Source organism: Ixodes scapularis, unplaced genomic scaffold (genome assembly GCF_016920785.2).
Source record: "Ixodes scapularis isolate PalLabHiFi unplaced genomic scaffold, ASM1692078v2 PGA_scaffold0__279_contigs__length_252992795, whole genome shotgun sequence".
In the NCBI taxonomy this organism is placed as follows: domain Eukaryota; kingdom Metazoa; phylum Arthropoda; class Arachnida; order Ixodida; family Ixodidae; genus Ixodes; species Ixodes scapularis.
The window spans coordinates 96,029,207-96,047,059 of NW_024609835.1; the positions used below are offsets into that span (position 1 = coordinate 96,029,207).

Genomic DNA, 17,853 nt, shown 5'->3' on the forward strand with positions numbered 1-17,853 from the left:
CAGCCGATCTTCGTTCACGGTCAAGGTCCCGAACTCTTGCCAGGTACCGCCTCCTGTGCCGTCTCGCGGCACGGCTTTTCATTTGGCACGAGGCGCGTCTTTCACGGCCGTGGAGCATTGCCAGTCGTCGCGCTCGGCTCAGAATCCACACCGCGCCTCCTAGTCGCTCCGCGGCACACGCGTTCCTGCTGTATCGGCCAGGTCCTCTCAATCTACTCTGCTCTCTGTCTATCTCTCTGTTTCTTTGTATCTGTACTGCTCGGGAACGGTAGACGGCACTTTTCCGGCTGCGGCAGAAAGGGAATTGTCGGTGACAAATTCGTGTACTCCAGCGTCAGTGTGGTTGCTAAGCGTGACGCACCGACAGCATTCGTAGCACCTCTCGTCTGCTTCGCGCCTAACGACAATTCGAACCGTATCCGTAGGAAAGGACGAGTGGCATATCGATTTTTCTCAACGAAGAACAGGTCAATTTGATGTGTGGCTGCGGTTGTCTGCCATAGTCTCCCTGTCTTCAACTTTTGTTTATTATCTTTCTAATTATAGCTAAATAGGTTGTATCAATGCATGTGCCTTTTTTTCTCTCTCTCTTTCTGTGGGGGTCTCCACTCGGCTCGCAAACATCCCGTGGCTACGAGCCCGCGTTCCCATGCCTTGAGCGTTACATGCGCCATAAATAATAGTCTTATATCCTTGATCCATTTACGCTCGAAAGGAGCTCTGCTCCCTTAACGTGTTCATGCATTTTGCTATTTTTTATTTATTTATTTTTTTTTTTGGGGGGGGGGGGGGGGAGGGGAGGGGAAGAGAGTAGTGGGGGAGAGGGGGCTGCTTGGCAATGGAGTGGAAGGTACGTTTCGCGTCCCGCGTCTGCTATGTTATCCCGCTGCCGTGTCACCCGCCTGCTATGTCAGACGTCTGCTATGAATATTTGCTTTTCAGTTTTCTTATGGAACTCTAACGTAGCGGCAATACCACCACTAGGCTACCAGTGCGATCTTTCTGCTTAGAAAGGCACCTCGGCTGCACGAACTCTCGTTATGCAAGAGCAACGGCCGAGGATAAAGCTGCTTCTGGCCGTCATAAAAAAACCTTTAAAGGGACACTGACAGGGTATTTATGCTTGCCAAGGTTTTTTATTTGTACATGACATATGAGAGCCCAACTACCCAGAACAGAAGTTGCGGCTGGAAAGTCGTTTTCTTTCCGCCCAAAAACCGCCGATCGGGAACTGGCCGGTTTGAGTCGCGCTCACTCTCTTCTCCGTGCCGACGTGCCGTTTCCAATGGTTTAGACACAACCACCCCCAAAGACAGTCTTAGTCGTAGGTCATCGAAGGCGCAGACGGAAAATATGACACCCATTTTATTGTGGCTTCTAAAAATTTGCAAATATATTGATTGAAAAAAAAAAAAAAAAAAAAGGTGTTGCACAGCCACTTGATTTTTGATAACTGTTTCCTCCTCTTTATTTCTTCTTCTTCCCCAGTTCAATTTCAATTTCGAGCAGTTGCGTTTTTTTTTGTTTTTTTTAAGAATATATTTGACGCTGTTGCAAAATATTGATTGGGTAGTCTTCTGACACCATAATGAATCGCCTGACAAAAAAAAAAAATCAAAAATTTTGGGGGTGCTGCTTTAACGCTGCTATAAAAATCGCCAGGAAAGCAAAAACTGCTGTATAAAGAGATATTGTTTATGCGTGTCGAGCCATTGTGTGACAGGGCAAGGAAAGTGTGCTTGCTTCGTTCTATTGAAAACTGCCAGAACGTTCGTGTTTTAAATTTTATAACGTCAGGGTCGGTTTAAAACTAAACATGGCAAAACGGTGAGCTTATAAAAGGCAGAAAGCAGAAGGCTCCCTTTCAATACCACTAGGGTATCGCAGAGACAGTCGGTTGCTTTGCAACTCGACACACCACTGCTGCTTGTTTCCTTATTTATTTGTCATTAATTAACAAAATACACCCCCTCCCTTTCTCCCTAGTCTGCCCCGCGGCCGACCCCGACTCAATCGCGGTCGGCCGCAGTTACATGGCGGCGCTAGCTGCCATTAGCCGCTAACGATCATCGAGTTAGTGAGCTGGCCAACCTCGGTTCACTGATGGCGTCTGCCACCGTCGCCGCTCATTTCCAGTGCCAGCGAAGCACTTACTATTACGAAAAATTGGGGAGGTATCCAGAAAGGTATCCGAAGAAATGTGATTCGGGTCCAGAGCTGCCGCTAGAACGATCACGGCACGTCGTGGAGGCCAAAGCTCGTCCAGGATTGCCATGGAGATCTCAGTGCCGATAAGACTTTCATTATGAGAAACAAAAAGGAAGCTAGTTTTATTTTGTTTTAAACGTTTAAAATGAATTAAAAGTGTGCATTAAATTCATTTGCACCACTTAAACAAAACAATGGGACATTAGTTTTGGTTTTGTTTCGGTTTCAATTGTATCCCTTGACGCGCATCTCAACTGGGGTTGTTAGACACATGTACCGTGTAATACTAAGGATTAATATTCCTACCAAATCTATTAGATGTGCATTATAAAGAGTATGCAAATTGCAAGGAAAAGAAATGTGCACGGGATATGCGAAATTATTAAAACAAATGTGGTTGGCTGCTGAAATTTTAAGTTTTCAAGTCTCAACACAATAATTACTCCCTCCCCGACACGCGTCCCGCTTTGGGGCCCGAGGAATATGGTCACTTTACGGACTACTCAAGTTGAACTCAATGACAGTTCCAAAGATCGTTAGCTTGATGACACTTAAGTGTGCTAGTGTAACTAGGGTATTACGCTCGAATAAGTTTGAGATATACCTGGACCATATTCGTCAAAGCGTTCTCATGGTCGTGCGCGGTACGTGAGTGTCATGACTCATCTTTAATATTTCGTTTTTTTTTTTTTTTCCCCTTTCATCTAGAGAGGAATTATAATTGTGCGGATCTCATAAAAGCAGATCTCCGCTCTTAGCATTATTATACATTAGGCCCTTACGTTATCTGTGGGCCTGTCTCCTTTTTGCCTGAGCCGTCCCGCCGCTTCATGTTATTATTAAAATAAAATAAAAAAAAAGTGTCACTGGCATTTATCATGTGCAGCGCGACTGCTCAATTAAAAATTCGTTGCCCCGGGCGCCAACACAGCTAGAAACATGCCTTGTCGGCCGCGTATGCCACTTCTATTTCCCGAATGAGTCGTAAAGCGAAAGAGCAACACACGCGGGCGGCCGACAGCTTATCTTTTACGAGTTCCATGCACGCGCGGAGTCGCTGTTTACCGAGGTGCGTCAGGGACCTTGGGCCGCTATCTCCGGCGGGGAGGCCCTGTTGTGACCGACAGACGTTCTCGACCGTCTCGTTTATTGATCACTCGGTTCTTGTTTTCGGCCCAATGACGTCAACGGCGTGTTTCCGACGCTTTGCCCTATATAAGGCTTCCCGGCATACCGACTCCCCTCTTCCTTTCTGTACGTGTCGTCGACTCCTTCAGTCTTTTACGCAGTGCGCCTTTGTATGGACACCTGGAAACCCTGTACGACGGACGTTGCAGTCGCGGCCAGCGTTGTAGGAGCGGCGTTCCTGGAACGCCTTCCTTTTAGGGGGAACGAACGAACGCCGCCGTTCCATTTTGCATCGGTGGAACTGGAATGGGAACTTGTTACGTGTTTACTGGAACGGAAAAAGGAACGGCGTTCCTTTTTTTCGTCCAGTGGGGGTAATTGTTATTTGATATCTAAAAGGGGAATTCTAAATGTATAAAAACGATAACTTTACGAAGGACAGGATCCCATTAATTAACTTTTTGGTTACATATCTTAAGGTTTATTTCGTGTGGTCCTCGCTTGGTAACAGTCGGGTGTGGGAGAGCTTGTTGGTATGGATTCTTTTTTCAGTGCCCGAGACTGCGGTACAAAAAGCTAAACTTTTAGTCGAAGGAAAAGACGCAGAAAGAGGAACGTTTAAAACTCAGCTACTTTCTTTGCTTCCACGAGTCCTCATACACCCAGAAATCTAAGGCCAACTACGGCCATCGTTGAATTTCCCTAAAGAGACCTACAGTTGCAACAAAAGAACAGGTTACCAGTCATCGAGCACACCCCGGACATTGGTCACTTAGCACAAACCTGCACACAAAAATTAACCTTTATTCCTTCTCCCCTTGTCCCCCACTTTCAAACTGAACAACGAATCCAACCTTCATACTTGTAGTTTTCAAAACTGTCCTTCCAAAAGCCCTACCCTCTTCTTCACTTGTTTGTTTTGTGGACAGCAACATCGAGAAGCAACTGCTGTTAAGTTCAAACAAGGGACTTGGTTAGGTTAAAACGTGTGAGGTTGTTGTAAAACGCTCGCGCAATGTGGGGTAACAGTAGTTGGCTTGTCTGAATCGCCAACCACAAACATTACTACCGTAAAATACCGCGTAATCGCCCCCCCCCCCCCCCCCCCCCCTCGTGTAAGCGCCCCCTCCCTTTTTCCGCACATTTCGCATTTCCGTAAACTACCAAATAAGCGCCCCCCCCCCCCCCCCTCCCCCTCCCCCCTTTTTCCGCTGCCGGTGGCCCCGAAAAAAGTTTTGTTCTGGAAGTTTTGTTTTTATGTGTAGCCAGGGATCCAATCCAATCCAAAAGTAAACGTGAACCACTTGAGCCTAGGGGTGTCGCGAACTTTTGTCGAACCAGATTTTTTAGTCGAACTTCCAAGGTTCGACTGAGTCGAACCGGTTCGACGAACCTTCGAACTTTTCACCAAATTCGACCGGTTCGACTTTATGGACAGTGTGGCCAGACCTTAATACAAGCATGTCTAAGTTTGGAGAATTTTTTTTTTATGCAAGGGGTTATTTTATTTTTTGAACAGCTGCAATTAAAAGAAACTAATTCTAATCACTGAATAAGTTAATAACTTAATGTTTAGTACTGTATTGACTAAAATAGACAATCAGCGCTGCACTTAATTCATCTTTTAGCCATTACCATCCAATCCGAAGCCAACTGGCCAGCCTGTCGCGCATGCGCACACGAGTCGAACCTTAATACAAGGTTCGCCGAACTTTCCACTAAAAGTTCGAAAAAGTCGAACCTGGTCGAACTCGAACCGCGGCCGGTTCGCGACACCCCTACTTGAGCCTTTTGTTCGCCATTTTGTTGTTTGACGGCGCCGTAACCAGTCGCGTTACTGCGTACGCTATGCACTCGTACACTGTGCAAAAGAAGATAGAGGTCGTCCAGTGGCACAGGCTGAATGGCAAGAACGTGCATTGGACATCGCGTCAGTTCAAGCTTGATCGCAAGAGAATCCGCGAATGGGACAAGAAGTATGAAGTGCTTCTTCAAGAGAACTTCGGAAAGTCAAAGTTACGACGCAAGTTGGGAAACGGAGCCCCCGTTTTCAGCGAGAAAGTGGACGACGCGCTTTTTCAATGTTTTTAGTGCGAAAGAAGTGCTGGACGCGCTGTCAGCACTTCTTTGTCAGCGATGTCAGCGATCGGCTCGCTGACATCGGCGTTGTGGTCCCGGAAGAGCGCGACGAGCTGAGCGATGAGTGTGTGGACCTGGTTTTTGGGTCAGATTCTGAAGAATCCTTCGATGGTTTCGACAGCGAATAAAAGGATAAAGTTCGCAAGGAAACTGTCTACGGAAATCATTTTTGGTAAGACTGCAGTCTAGATTGCATACTTTTAGTGGCTGCCATTTTCTTCATCCGCCATCTTGAATATTGGTGCGGAACCAAGGAAGGGCCCCCCCATATTTTGGTTGAATTATCTCTTGAGTTGGGGGGGGCGCTTTCTCGGTATTTTACGGTGTGGTTAAAAGTTGAAATTTTTAAAGGGGAATACAAATGAAACCCTGCTTCCACTTGTTTTCTTCTCCTGGTTCTCTCCCATCATGGCATTCAAATTCATACGTTCCTATTTGGCGGAATATACATATAAATAAAAAAAAAAGTATAAAACTTTCCTCGGCCTAACTAAATATGATAATGCGCAAAATACAAACGTTCCATTTTTCTTTTATCTGTAGCGGGGACGAGTTTTTTTTTTTTTTTACGTATATGGAACTTGTAACAAGAATGCGTTCCAAAAATCAGAAGGAACGAGGAACGATCTTTCGTTCCTTTTTTTTGAGGAACGTGTACAACACTGGTCACGGCACTGTAGCAAGGCCATGGGAAAGAGTCTCGGTAACGGAACGCAGCCATTGGTTTGACGTCATAGCGCGCGCAACCAATGGCGTTGTGCTGCACGATTGAGTGGGGGAGGGGTTAAGGGGTTAGGAACTGCGTATTAGTGCTATCGCTCCTTCCTTGCATTTGACGGAATGTCAAAACCAGGTGGTTTTTTGCACTCTTTAGAACTGATTGAGCTTGCGGGAGTTCCCCGTAATTTTACGAAGCCTTTCTTCCAAAATCAGGAATCGCCTCTCTCGGAGCTTGAGGGCAGCGGCTGTTGAGTGTTGCACATAAAATCGCTCCATCGCTTTGGATAAAACAATAAAGTGCAGCTGCTTGTTAGAACATATAAATTTGAGTATAATGGTCACTAGGAGTGGTTCTTGCAGCATTGTTAAAATATTACAATGAAAACGGTCAAGCTTTATTTTATCTATGCACGTAAAGGATTCGATTGCAGCAGGGGCATAAGGAAAGCAAACATGATGAAACAATGAAGGCAAGCTGTTACATTAATTAAACGGCTTGACAGTCTGCTGTCGTAAGCATCTTTCTGCTCGCTTCAAGGCAGGTGCCGCAAGCTTTCGTTCTTCTATAGCTAACAACAGCAAATGCCAGTGACCTGTGCTGCAACCGCACGTCACACTGGCAATTTTGTGAGCTATTCAAACTAAATGTATATTCTGAATACCCAGACTTTACTTTTCCCAGTATAGGTCCTCTGAATGCGGAATAGCTATTGAGAAAATGGCGAACTAATTCCTTGTTGCGTGCTTTCCGATGGTGTGACGTCACTGGCAGGCATGAGCGGACAGTCATATTGTTGTGTGCTGTTGAGCAGGTGCTGAAGCGAGCTTCCACGACATTCATTTTACACTGTAAGACGTCTTGTATTCACTAATTGGGACCAAGTTCTACTACCAAACAGTAAATTTGTGCACAAAAGCTCATGACACGTCATAAAATTTTAAAAATAATTATCAATCGTCCCTGCTGTAAACTAACAGAAATGTCTCATACGATTACATATAGTGTCGTCTGCTAGCGTCCTACTGACTAGGTTACAGAAAGCATCCGCGAGGCGGCGCCACCCAGAGATCTCGTCGCCAATAGAAGAAACTGAAAAGTCTCTTCTACTGACAAATAATTTAGAGATACTTTTGTTACAAGCTCACAAAAAGATTTTTTATTTCATTTATAAAACTATAAGCTAATAAACTATATACTCTTATTGATAGGAAAGATTTACAATCATGGCTGATGTTTCCCTTTCTTTTCTTGCATATCTGTTTTATCTCCTGCAGCCTGCAAAAGTGGCTGTCGCACAGGGAATAGCTATGGGTTGGATATGAATGCCTTTGAAGCAATTCGTGTTGGCTGAAACAGACTAACTATAGTTTAAAAAATCGAAGTTTGGTACACAAATGACGTGGTGAAGTGGAGTGTTACTACAGAATTTCCCTCTTTATGTGGTTAGTTAAAATACTTGTACGTGCATTCAAGATTGGATATTTTATCAAAATGTATGGATGTACCTAAAATGTGAAGTGTGTCATTGTTTTATTCGACAAGCATGGTACTGTAAGAACTACTTTGTGCAGCATAGAAACTATGCATAAAACTCTCTTTTTTTGTCATATGCATTCATTTTTTCCTTTGTTCTTTCTAGCTTTCTTTTCATAATATATATCAGTATTGAGTCAGCACTTCTGTGTTGTTCCATGTTCTTTTCTGTCCTGGTTTGTCTACTGCTTTTCACCTTGTCAAGGTGCTTGGTGCATTCAATTTACATTAGCGTTTATCTGCTAAGGTAGAGTTCAAGGGATGCTGAAATGAAAATCGAAATATATCTCTCACGTTCAGAGCCGAGTTAAACATCATCAACGAAATCTGCTAAGGACAATCGCACGTTTGTATTTTGAACGAGTGGCTATAATTTTCGTTTCAAATGGCCAATTCCAGCAAGCGCTCTAAGAGCAGCTATCGGAATGTGTTATGCATCTTGGGAGATCCGGCGCCCCCAGTGAGTTCATGACGACAGGTTTTCCTTCGCGGGCAAAGTTACAGGGAAGCCGCCGTGGTTCTGAGCTTTCCCACTTAGTGGCGTCAATGCGTTACAATCTGGCCATTAGGGATGCCCACTCCCTATTTCTTGCGCGAGTTGAATAAGCACGGGAAAGAAGGGAAATCCGGTTCAGCCAAGTTAGGACAGGGCTCGCGCACCCGCAGCTTGCCTCCGTACTTCCGCGAAGCGGCACTGCTTTTAAGGGTAGTAAAACATAACCACATTGGTTATTCATTTTAATTATTGTTTTGGTGTCCTTTCAAGCAAAAAATTGGTGTCTCTGTGGTATGGCCAGGTTGTGGTTGACATCTAGACAATGAAATAGGTGCTGGAATTTCTTTGCAGTACCCCTATAATGTTATAAAAGTGCCTCGGGTTCTACTAATATAAAACTGCTGTGAACAACTGCTTTATTTATTTAATGGTGCAATAAAATATGTCGAGGGATCTTTTTTTCTGCTCTATTTCTTCAGTTTTACAGCTGTATGGGGTAGGATGCGGTTTGGCTATAGTACTTAGTCACTTCCACTTTTGACCTTCCCTCGTTTTTCTGGTACTTTGCAGGTGAAAATGCGTGCGAGAGGACGTCCTTTGTCTTCTTGCGAAAAGAACTGCCAGTGCGGCTAGCTAACATCATGAAGGAAATCCACCTCCTGCCCGAGAACCTGCTCCAGATGCCTTCTGTGGAGCTGGTGAAGAGCTGGTCAGTGTGTCGCATTGTCTCACACAAACCCATACAGTAACTGACTACAGGCTTAGCTCTTTGAGCGTCTAGTCTGACCGATACAGTCATCTGATGCAGGGTGGCTACCAGTAGGAAAACTGGTTTAAAACTAGGGCTAAGGGTGACCCACATTTCCAGGATAGTGTACGAGACTGGAAATCCTTGGTTGTGGAAATGGCAAAGGGAAGGCAGAACAACAGCAAAAAAAAAATTGAGAGTTTGCTGCAGTTATCTTCAACAAGCCAACAGATGTCTGAAGTGCGGTACCCAGGCTGTTACTCCCAGTAATTATGAATAAGTGGATTGTGGCTTCCATTTTGGTACTTCCAGAAGCTCCTCTGAAACAGATTGTTTTTAATGCTTGAGAAGTAAGAACTCAATTCACCATATTGTCTGTAGTGGTACCAAAGTTGGAATTAATCTGGATAATTTTCATGTATCTGTTGACATGGTTGCGAGGGGGATGCAAGGGGAGGAAGTAGCCTCCTCCTCTCTTTAAATTCTGGGGATATAGGCCAGCCCTGGTATGTCCAACAGTTCTAAAGTTTGCCCCCCGCTTGATGGAAAATGTTCCACAGATACCCATGGTTGCTGGGTAAGGTCACACATACTTATTATTTCATATGATTTGTTCTACCCTCTTTGTGTCTCATACCCTGCTGTCAGATTTAAAAAGATGGCAAAGTGCCACCAGCTTGCCTTCTTCCTTACACTTGCTGCTAACTTTCTATGGTAGGAAGTTTAGGAGTGCACTGACATTTGTTGCCTCAGTATTCTAGACCAACATTTAATTATTTTTCCTAGGTATGAGAGAAGTTTTGAGGAAATCTTGGAATTTGAAAACTGCCATGGAGCTGATGAAAAGATCTTATCAAAGTAAGTTGCACTTCTTCTTTTTTCTTTTTTTTTTTTTTTTGTTAAAGGGCTACTTTGATCAATATTTTTTAATTTGGGATTACGAGGGTTTTCGCCTAAAGCAGTGTCTCTAAATTACAAGGTATATATATATACTTTTTTTTTTTTTTTTTCAATATTGGGTGTAGCTTTATGAATATCACGGCTAGAAGTTTGGTTTCGGGCATTTATGGCAAAACTGAAACTCTCTGCTGGAGGGATAACAACACTGGTCATCAGCCGTACAGCCACGACGTGACATCAAAATGGTGCTGCAGTATCCGGTACAACCAATCAACTGCAACTCCACTGCAACGACGTCACAAGGGTGCTGCACTAGTGTTGCTTGACTAAAAGCTAACCCGCTTGCTGCCCTCTAAAGAGCAGCTGGTCGCATCTTTAAAATTGGTTTTAGTGAAGCATGCGACTTCACTTCGCTGTAACATTTCGGCTGTAATCGTATTTTGTGCCACTAAAACGATACCAGTCATTTATTTTGATTTTGTTTTCGACCGAGGTTGCCCTTTAAATCAGTATTATGCACATTCTGCACTGTACAAGATGAAAAAAGTATGGTATGCCTTTTGTCTCCTTCTGATGTGCTCTTTAGATAAGGTTCTGCATTTTTGGAGGTTATTTGGGGGGCAAAATCGGAAGGTGTGCTTTGCAGTGTTTGTTCATGGTACACAAAATTTTGAGTTTTGGGTTAGTAAGTACAGAAATGTCTTTATTACACGGTCACTATTTACAACATCTGTATTGAGATTTGTTAGTTATAACTTGTGGCAGTATACATGCATACTTGCCAAAATTGGAGCCAGTCACTGCTGCATGCTCCTTCCCATTGTCAATGCAAAGCACCGACAACACTCCTTCGATATTTGCTCTGAAAATCTCAAAAGCAAGCAAGTGTGCTAGTTGGAATTTTATTTCACAGCAATTGGGGAGGGTTCCCTTTCAATTAGCCATGTTTTACCACATGGTAAAACTTGCTGACAATAAATTTGTCACTGCCAATCAGTTCAAATCTGGGTATTCCTTGGCATGTAATGATCACGAGATTTTACTTCCTGCCGATTTTGTGGTGGTGCTCAGAAAGTGGTGCCGGATCTTTAATAACCATTGTTGACGCGAATGACGAGGGAATGTGTGCAAAACGTTCAATCGTGAACAATAGGGGGCTTGAAGAACGGGCTGAAAGACATTCTTTTGGGATGCTTATGAACAAAGGTAAAAATTAAAGAGAAATAAAATAATTAAAGTTGTCTAAGTTGCGATCCCAGGAAAATATGAAAACCAGATGGGTTTTTTAACAGGCAGTCCCGTTATTCATAGTTTTTCAGGCAAATTTTTGTCCGCAATATTTTTAGCGTCGAATGTTTCTTGGAGTTTATTCAATTTGTCTGGAAACGCAGAACCCTCTTTATTGAGTTAAATCTCAGTAAAGAGGGTTTCGAGCTCATAATTCTCTCTCCTTTGGTCTCATTTCAGATGGAAATTGTACTATCTTAGTGTAGTTAGCAGTACTTGCAGCCTGGCAAGGCAACCTGTCACTGAAGTATCCCCGTAACCTCGTTAAAATTGTGTCGCACGGTGTGTTTCATTTGCCGTTTTGTTGCTTTCAGGTTCTGCGACGCTCTGATCAAAATCCGGAACCGTCACTCTAACGTAGTGCAGACTATGGCGCAGGGTGTAATCGAGTTGAAGGAGACCCACGAGCCTGATGTCAGAACAGAGCACAGCATCCAGTACTTCCTGGACCGCTTCTACATGAGCAGAATCTCCATCAGGATGCTCATCAACCAGCACAGTAAGGCCGCAGGCAGACCTGTCGGGCGCTCAGTCAACCTTACTTACTTTGCCTGCCAATACACAAAACTTCATAAAAGGAGAGGACCAGTAGATATAACATTGAAATGACTGCTGACTGTAAGAAAATGCAAATGAAAGAAAAGTCAAAAGTAGATGTAATGCACTTCGTAGTGCTCAGGTACGACTCACCCATACTGTTGCTACACCAAACTTTTCATACCACTTCGTCTGCCCCAAACATTGCAGAGGCACCCGAAACCAGATTAAAAGGCTGATTGCATTGGCACTGTGTAATCAAGAGTTTGATTACACACTAAACAAGCCCTTGTGGTTCAGCTTGATCTCCTTTCCTTTGTTTCGACAACACTTGGCTTGTGATTAGCTTGGAATCTAGTGAAGTATTAAAAGCTCCCCAGTGTATCCGAGCTTAATAATGTGTATGTGTATGTATTTGTTTTATTTATTTCGCTAGACTAGCAAACATTTTCAAGATGAGGATCATGCAGTGTGTTGTCCTTTAATCATCACTCGCAGTCTCGAACAGCTTCGCAGTTGGAGGAGCTGCTCGAATATATCTGGCAAAAAGTAAGGCATATGAGGGCAGTACCATATAGAAATGCAGCTTGCTATTACATTACTTGGGAGTTCCAATCCGTCATTCCTTAGCAAAATTTTGGGTTAGCATCTTGGAAGCATTAGGACTTTTACCCAATATACCATACAGTCTCCACCAATATGAAAGACTCACTCGGAGTGCATGGCTGAGACAGCGGCTAGTAGCGTGGCTGCTTGAGCTTTGGACGATTTCATGTGGATCAAAGGAAAGGTAAGGTGCTTCATTAGTGAGCGGTGATTCAGTTTAACTGTGTTATCAAGTGTGATATAGAACTGCCCACAACACACGCCACGTCCCTACATGTTGCCGTCTCGGCCACGCGCTCCAAGTAGTCCTTTATATTGCTAGAGACTGTACAGATTGTGCGCAGCTAGAGTTTAATCTCCACTGCATTTGTTGCCATTTTTAGCCTCCTTGTTCGGCAAAGAGAGTGGGAGCCACCATCGCCACATTGGCTGCATAGATACTAACTGCAATGTCTCGGTCATTGTTGATGGTGAGTTTTCATCCAGACCCAAGGTCACCTTTTGGTGCTTATGCACATGTCGTAGGCACCTTCATCTAGCAATGGGGGATTCCAGCACTAACAGATTAGCAAAATTTGTTTCTAATCATAATTAAATTATGTTTCTGAAATCGCTGTGCTTTAACATACTTAAATGTAATGAAAGTAGTGCAGCAACTAAAAGATTTAGAATTAGTCGTTTCTTTTTTTACAATTTCTTTCATAAAGTACTGTCATTACATTTTGCTTTGGCTCAACTTCACGCTGCACTCCAGAACTTTGTGGTGCGTCACTGTAATGTCTTACCCTGCATATGCAGCATACTTTGTAGGAAGGTTCCTGGATAACAGTTTTTTGTGGTTATGTTAGCGCCTAGAGGTTGCAAGATCAATTGAACCGGCAAATTTTGTGTGTGCAGGGGAAATTATGAGATGCCACTCAAATTTTTCATGCACGGAATGGATGGGCCTGCCAACATTGCGTTTTACATTCATGCTAGATTGCTCATTTAATCCGTATATAATTTTACTTTTGGTGCCTGTTCAGTTTTGTCGACAAGCTGTGCAATTAGTACTGAGTTGCTTTCTTGGTTTGTTGCTTCCCTTTCAGATGCCTATGAAAACGCGAAGTTTCTATGCGACCAGTACTACCTCTCCTCTCCTAGTGTTGTCGTAGAAGAGTATGATAGTGAGTTTAGTTTTTGTACACTTCCTACTTTCAGAAATTGTTGAAATGTGTGACTGCATGAGCTGCTCTGTATGTATGTTTGGAAATGGAAAGTTGTGCTGTATTATCCTATGGCACAGATAAGTCCTCATAATAGGAACCCTTTGCCAGTTGGTGAAATGCTAGACCAGTCTAGCGTTCTATGGCCAATGGTTGCATGTACTATATATATATATATATATATATATATTTTTTTTTTTTTTTTTTTTTCCAACATTGAAACTAATGGTATGTTAAATAGATCGGTGGTGGCAGTTCAACTTGGCAGCTTTTTTGGAGTTGATTGGGAGTTTGATTTGTTGCTATTAACTTTTGTTAATCACAACAACAACTATCCTACCGCTACTCAGTCTTTTTTTACATCTCTAATGGGCCTTATGTCTCGTCTTTTGTACCTTGCAGTGCTGGCTTCTGGAAAGGCGATTTGTGTGGACTATGTGCCGTCGCATTTGTACCATATGCTTTTCGAGTTGTTTAAGGTATCGCACACTTTTTATTTCTCCAATTTCCGATAATCTACCTCCGAAAATTTGTATTGAAAATTGCAGTTTTCCACTCCCTCAAAGGAGTCTTGTACCAGCTTTCGCTTGCCTATCTATTTATTGGTGGTATAATATTGAGTTTGTTTCGATAGAGGCAATAGGCCTGATCTCTTTATCCAACTCAAGCTGTTACTATCTGAGCTCAAATGTACCGTGACTGGCGATAAGAGCTAAAACGTCACGCAAACGGCGACCAGGCAGTAGGGAACACGTAATCTAGCAGGCAATGAGTAAGGGGTCATAACGACAGAGGAGGTATTGAAATGTGTCTACTCAACCTCCTCGCCCCCGACGCACACATGGTAACCGTGCGACAGCGTGGTTTGTACTGCCTGTTCGCCGTTTGCGAATACTAGCTCGTGTCGCTAGCCACCGTACATCCACTCCAGACGAAAACTTGTACATCAAGCCACGTGCAATGCGCGACCAAAGTAGTGGAGTCGTTGAATTGTCCTTTGGGCTAAGAGCAAGTATGTATGCGCTTTGTGGTGCCATTGCCGCTGCAGATTACAAAACAGATGTCAAGTCAGACGAGCCGTGGTTCAGGTGCATGTAACTCGGCAGGTGGAGAGCAAGATCGCTCGAGGCCGCGACTTGTGTCTAGAGGCTGGTTCGCACAGTTTGCGTTTGAGTGTGATAGATTGCATTGTTCTCGCTTATTATCGCTTATGATTAGAGCACAGGTATATCCCTGGAACTGCTTGTAATTAGGCCGAATTTGAGCATTTGTGAGATCTTTGGACTTTCTACGAGAAATGGTCGCCTATAACATTGTCAGAGCCCCTGATGAAAGAATGATGTGCAAAAAAAAAAATGGAAAATATATTTGTCATTAGCATTCCAGGGCTACCTGGTAGATGCTCCGGCGTGTCCTCTCGTAAGGGGCTACGAGCAAGCACTGCGCACTCAACTACACTCAAACGCAACTCTGTAAGCCATCGTTAACAGAGAATTAGGCACTAACAAGGTGTCATAATTGAGTTTTCCTACATTCTATTGTCTCCGTTCTTGGCAGAACTCCATGCGAGCCGTCGTCGAGTACTACGGCACTGACTGCGAGAGCTACCCTCCGCTCAATGTGCTGCTCTGTCGTGGGAAGGAAGATCTCACCATCAAGGTATCGTCCCCTCTACTCCTCTCGCTTAAAAAGCAGATGCAAAGAAAAAAATTTTAACAGCTTAGATGGGGAAAGAATGTTATAAAACAAATTTACAACGAAGAAAAAAAAAATTTTGGCGCTATAGTTACGGCGCAAGACGAATTTATAGTTGGTGCCCGCAGCAGTCGCCGCGGATTTTGTGGTAGACCTGTAAGCCGTCGCGCGGCGCCACCGCCGCAGGCAGAAGCAGGGAACACATGAGCGGCAAAAACGGACGCACGCGCGCTGGTTTCCATAGCAACAGTCCAGGACGCTGTGACATGGACCTGTGCCAAGCCGCCACGTCACAGCATGCTCGCAAGTTGCCATAGAAGCTGCCGCGCGGCGCCCGCTTTTGGCGCTCATGTGTTCCCTGCTTGAGCGTGGTGCGCTGCCGGTTAAACATGTTTCTCCACGCTGCCGCCGCTGCTGTTACCCAAGTTTGTCTGCTCTGGGGCGCTGCCGCCGTCATCTGACAGGTGCACATGTCTATCACGTCTGCTTGCGCTTTTTCAGGAGCTTCCTTTGGGCTCTAAAAGTTACTTACTAATCTTCGTTTTTTGTGGCACTTCAAACGAAGATGAATCAGTAACTTTAAGAGACCATAGGAAGCTTCCGAATAAGCGGAAGCACCACATGACAAATAGCGGCCAGTCACGTGACAAATAGCTGCCCCTTTTTTGCCGCACCCGTGGGCGCCAACTACCAATTTGTATCGCGCCGTAAATATAGCTCTAGAAGTTTTTCTTTTTCGTTGTAAATTTGTTTTCCAACTTCCTTTTCCCAACGAGGCTGTTTAAAAAAAAAATTATTTATCCTTTGCATGTGTTCTTTAAAGGACCCATGAAACGAATTTTAGGCTGGAGTAAATCAATTTATATTGGGATTTTACTAATAGCAAATCGTTCAGTGGCCTAAAAGAACAAAGGCAGAAAGTCAGAAGCCTGACTTTCGCTACGAAAATTTGTAAAACATAGCGGACTATTTCGTACCTCCTTCCCTTCGTAAACTCTCCGCCTTTTCACTGTGATACATCCGCGGACGCCGCAGCGCGTCACCGGGCTACTAGCCACCATAACCGGGCCCCCGCAGCGCGTCACCAGGGCCCAAGCGCACGTCACACGACACCGGACCGCACTTAATCCCTTTACCCCTAAGCTGACATTGCGGTGGAAGCTACGCGCTTGCCGGACCAATCAGCCGTCTCCCTTTCATCACCTGACCTCATTCTCTGCGCGTCGGTATGCGCGAGAGGGCATGATCACGTGGAAAATGTGTGGCTGGCCCAACGAGCACGTAGCTTCCACAGCACTGTCAGCTTGGGGGTGAACGGGGTGGGGAAAGCAACTAGTCGGAATTTTGAGCGACGGGCTAATCTTCTAGGGGGACAATGGCTGTGTCCGGCTAGTCAAGCGAGATTCCGAGCAAGAGGGGACTCCCCCCTTTCCGACTTCTTGAACTGTTTGGTACAATGCGCGATTTATGAGTTGAGAAGGAAAGCTAAACAGAAAAAGTTGAAAAAGTGTTTCATGACTCCTTTAATGCCACATGCTGTGCCTTTTGGTGCTTGTTTTGTCAAAAAGGACACTGTTGCGTGCAGCATTCATTACAAAGCCTGGTAGGATGCTGTCATCTACGGGTTTCTTGCATTCTCAAAGGGACATTTCGATTTTTTCTTACTTTTGCTTTCAAAATTTCGTTGTTTTTATGGCGCAGTGTTTGTCTTTGAAAAGTTGGTTCCCTGTTGGGATTTCACAGTTTGTTCTAGTGTGCTGTCACCTTTCTTCTACAAAAAAAGAATGAAGTATTTATTTATTTATTTATGGGTTACCTGTTGTATGTTCCATGCCACATACCAAAAGACAGCAATTTAGGGATGTGTTTGTTATAGATGATGTTACCTTATGCTTTCACCTATGCTTTCACTTGGAGAGTAGGTCAAGCTGATTCATATTGACTTACAGTTGTCACAGTTCTTTCAGTTATATCTACGATTAGAAACATGATGGCCCCACATTGAACAAGTAACTATTAGTCATTGCCAGTTGCTAGAACTTGTGAATGAGAATAAAATATCTGGGTTATTGTGTTAAGAATTGTTCTGTTAATCCTGCTTGGCTGTATTTACAGCCGAATCCAAAGGCAAAGCCAATTTCTGCATCTAGAATTGAAATATAAATCATTTTAACAATGTACTACTATGTACCGGTTAAAGGATTATCCCAATTATAGCCTTGTTGCATGCTTTTATTTGAAGCTACTCGGGACCAGCAAAATAATTTATTTTACGAGCCACTTGGTCTACAAGTTTGGTGCGAAAAATTAAACGTGTGAGACTGGATCAGATCTGCTGCATTCCTGCGTAAATTTTTTTTTAAAAACGACCGAGTGGAGGACGAAGAAAAGAAGACAGGAACGAAATTGAACTTTGTTTGTATGGAGTAATCGAGTAGGCATCAAAAAGAAATTTAAATACATCTTAATTCTACAGATAAAGTGGAAACACAGCATGCACAACATGTCTTGAGCTACTGATCTCTACTATAAAAGGCTGGATGACGCGTCGAGCGCGCGGGACTGAAGTCACCGGAAGTAAGCGGCTTGTCCCGGAAGTGAGCTCTTGGCAGGCTTTGTAACCCTTCTGAGTGCTGGTTCGAAAAGCATC

The 17,853-nt window shown here is 43.9% G+C and overlaps 1 protein-coding gene across 1 annotated transcript in view; it reads left to right on the plus strand.

The window, feature by feature from the left end:
• Positions 1-17,853, plus strand: part of LOC8042405 (pyruvate dehydrogenase (acetyl-transferring) kinase, mitochondrial) — a 52,626-nt gene that overhangs the window by 21,680 nt on the left and 13,093 nt on the right. The window contains exons 2-8 of the mRNA XM_029972138.4: positions 8,796-8,934; positions 9,760-9,831; positions 11,475-11,659; positions 12,687-12,773; positions 13,392-13,469; positions 13,911-13,987; positions 15,066-15,167. Coding sequence (XP_029827998.1) covers positions 8,796-8,934; positions 9,760-9,831; positions 11,475-11,659; positions 12,687-12,773; positions 13,392-13,469; positions 13,911-13,987; positions 15,066-15,167 — 740 coding nt within the window. The remainder of the gene's footprint in view (positions 1-8,795; positions 8,935-9,759; positions 9,832-11,474; positions 11,660-12,686; positions 12,774-13,391; positions 13,470-13,910; positions 13,988-15,065; positions 15,168-17,853) is intronic.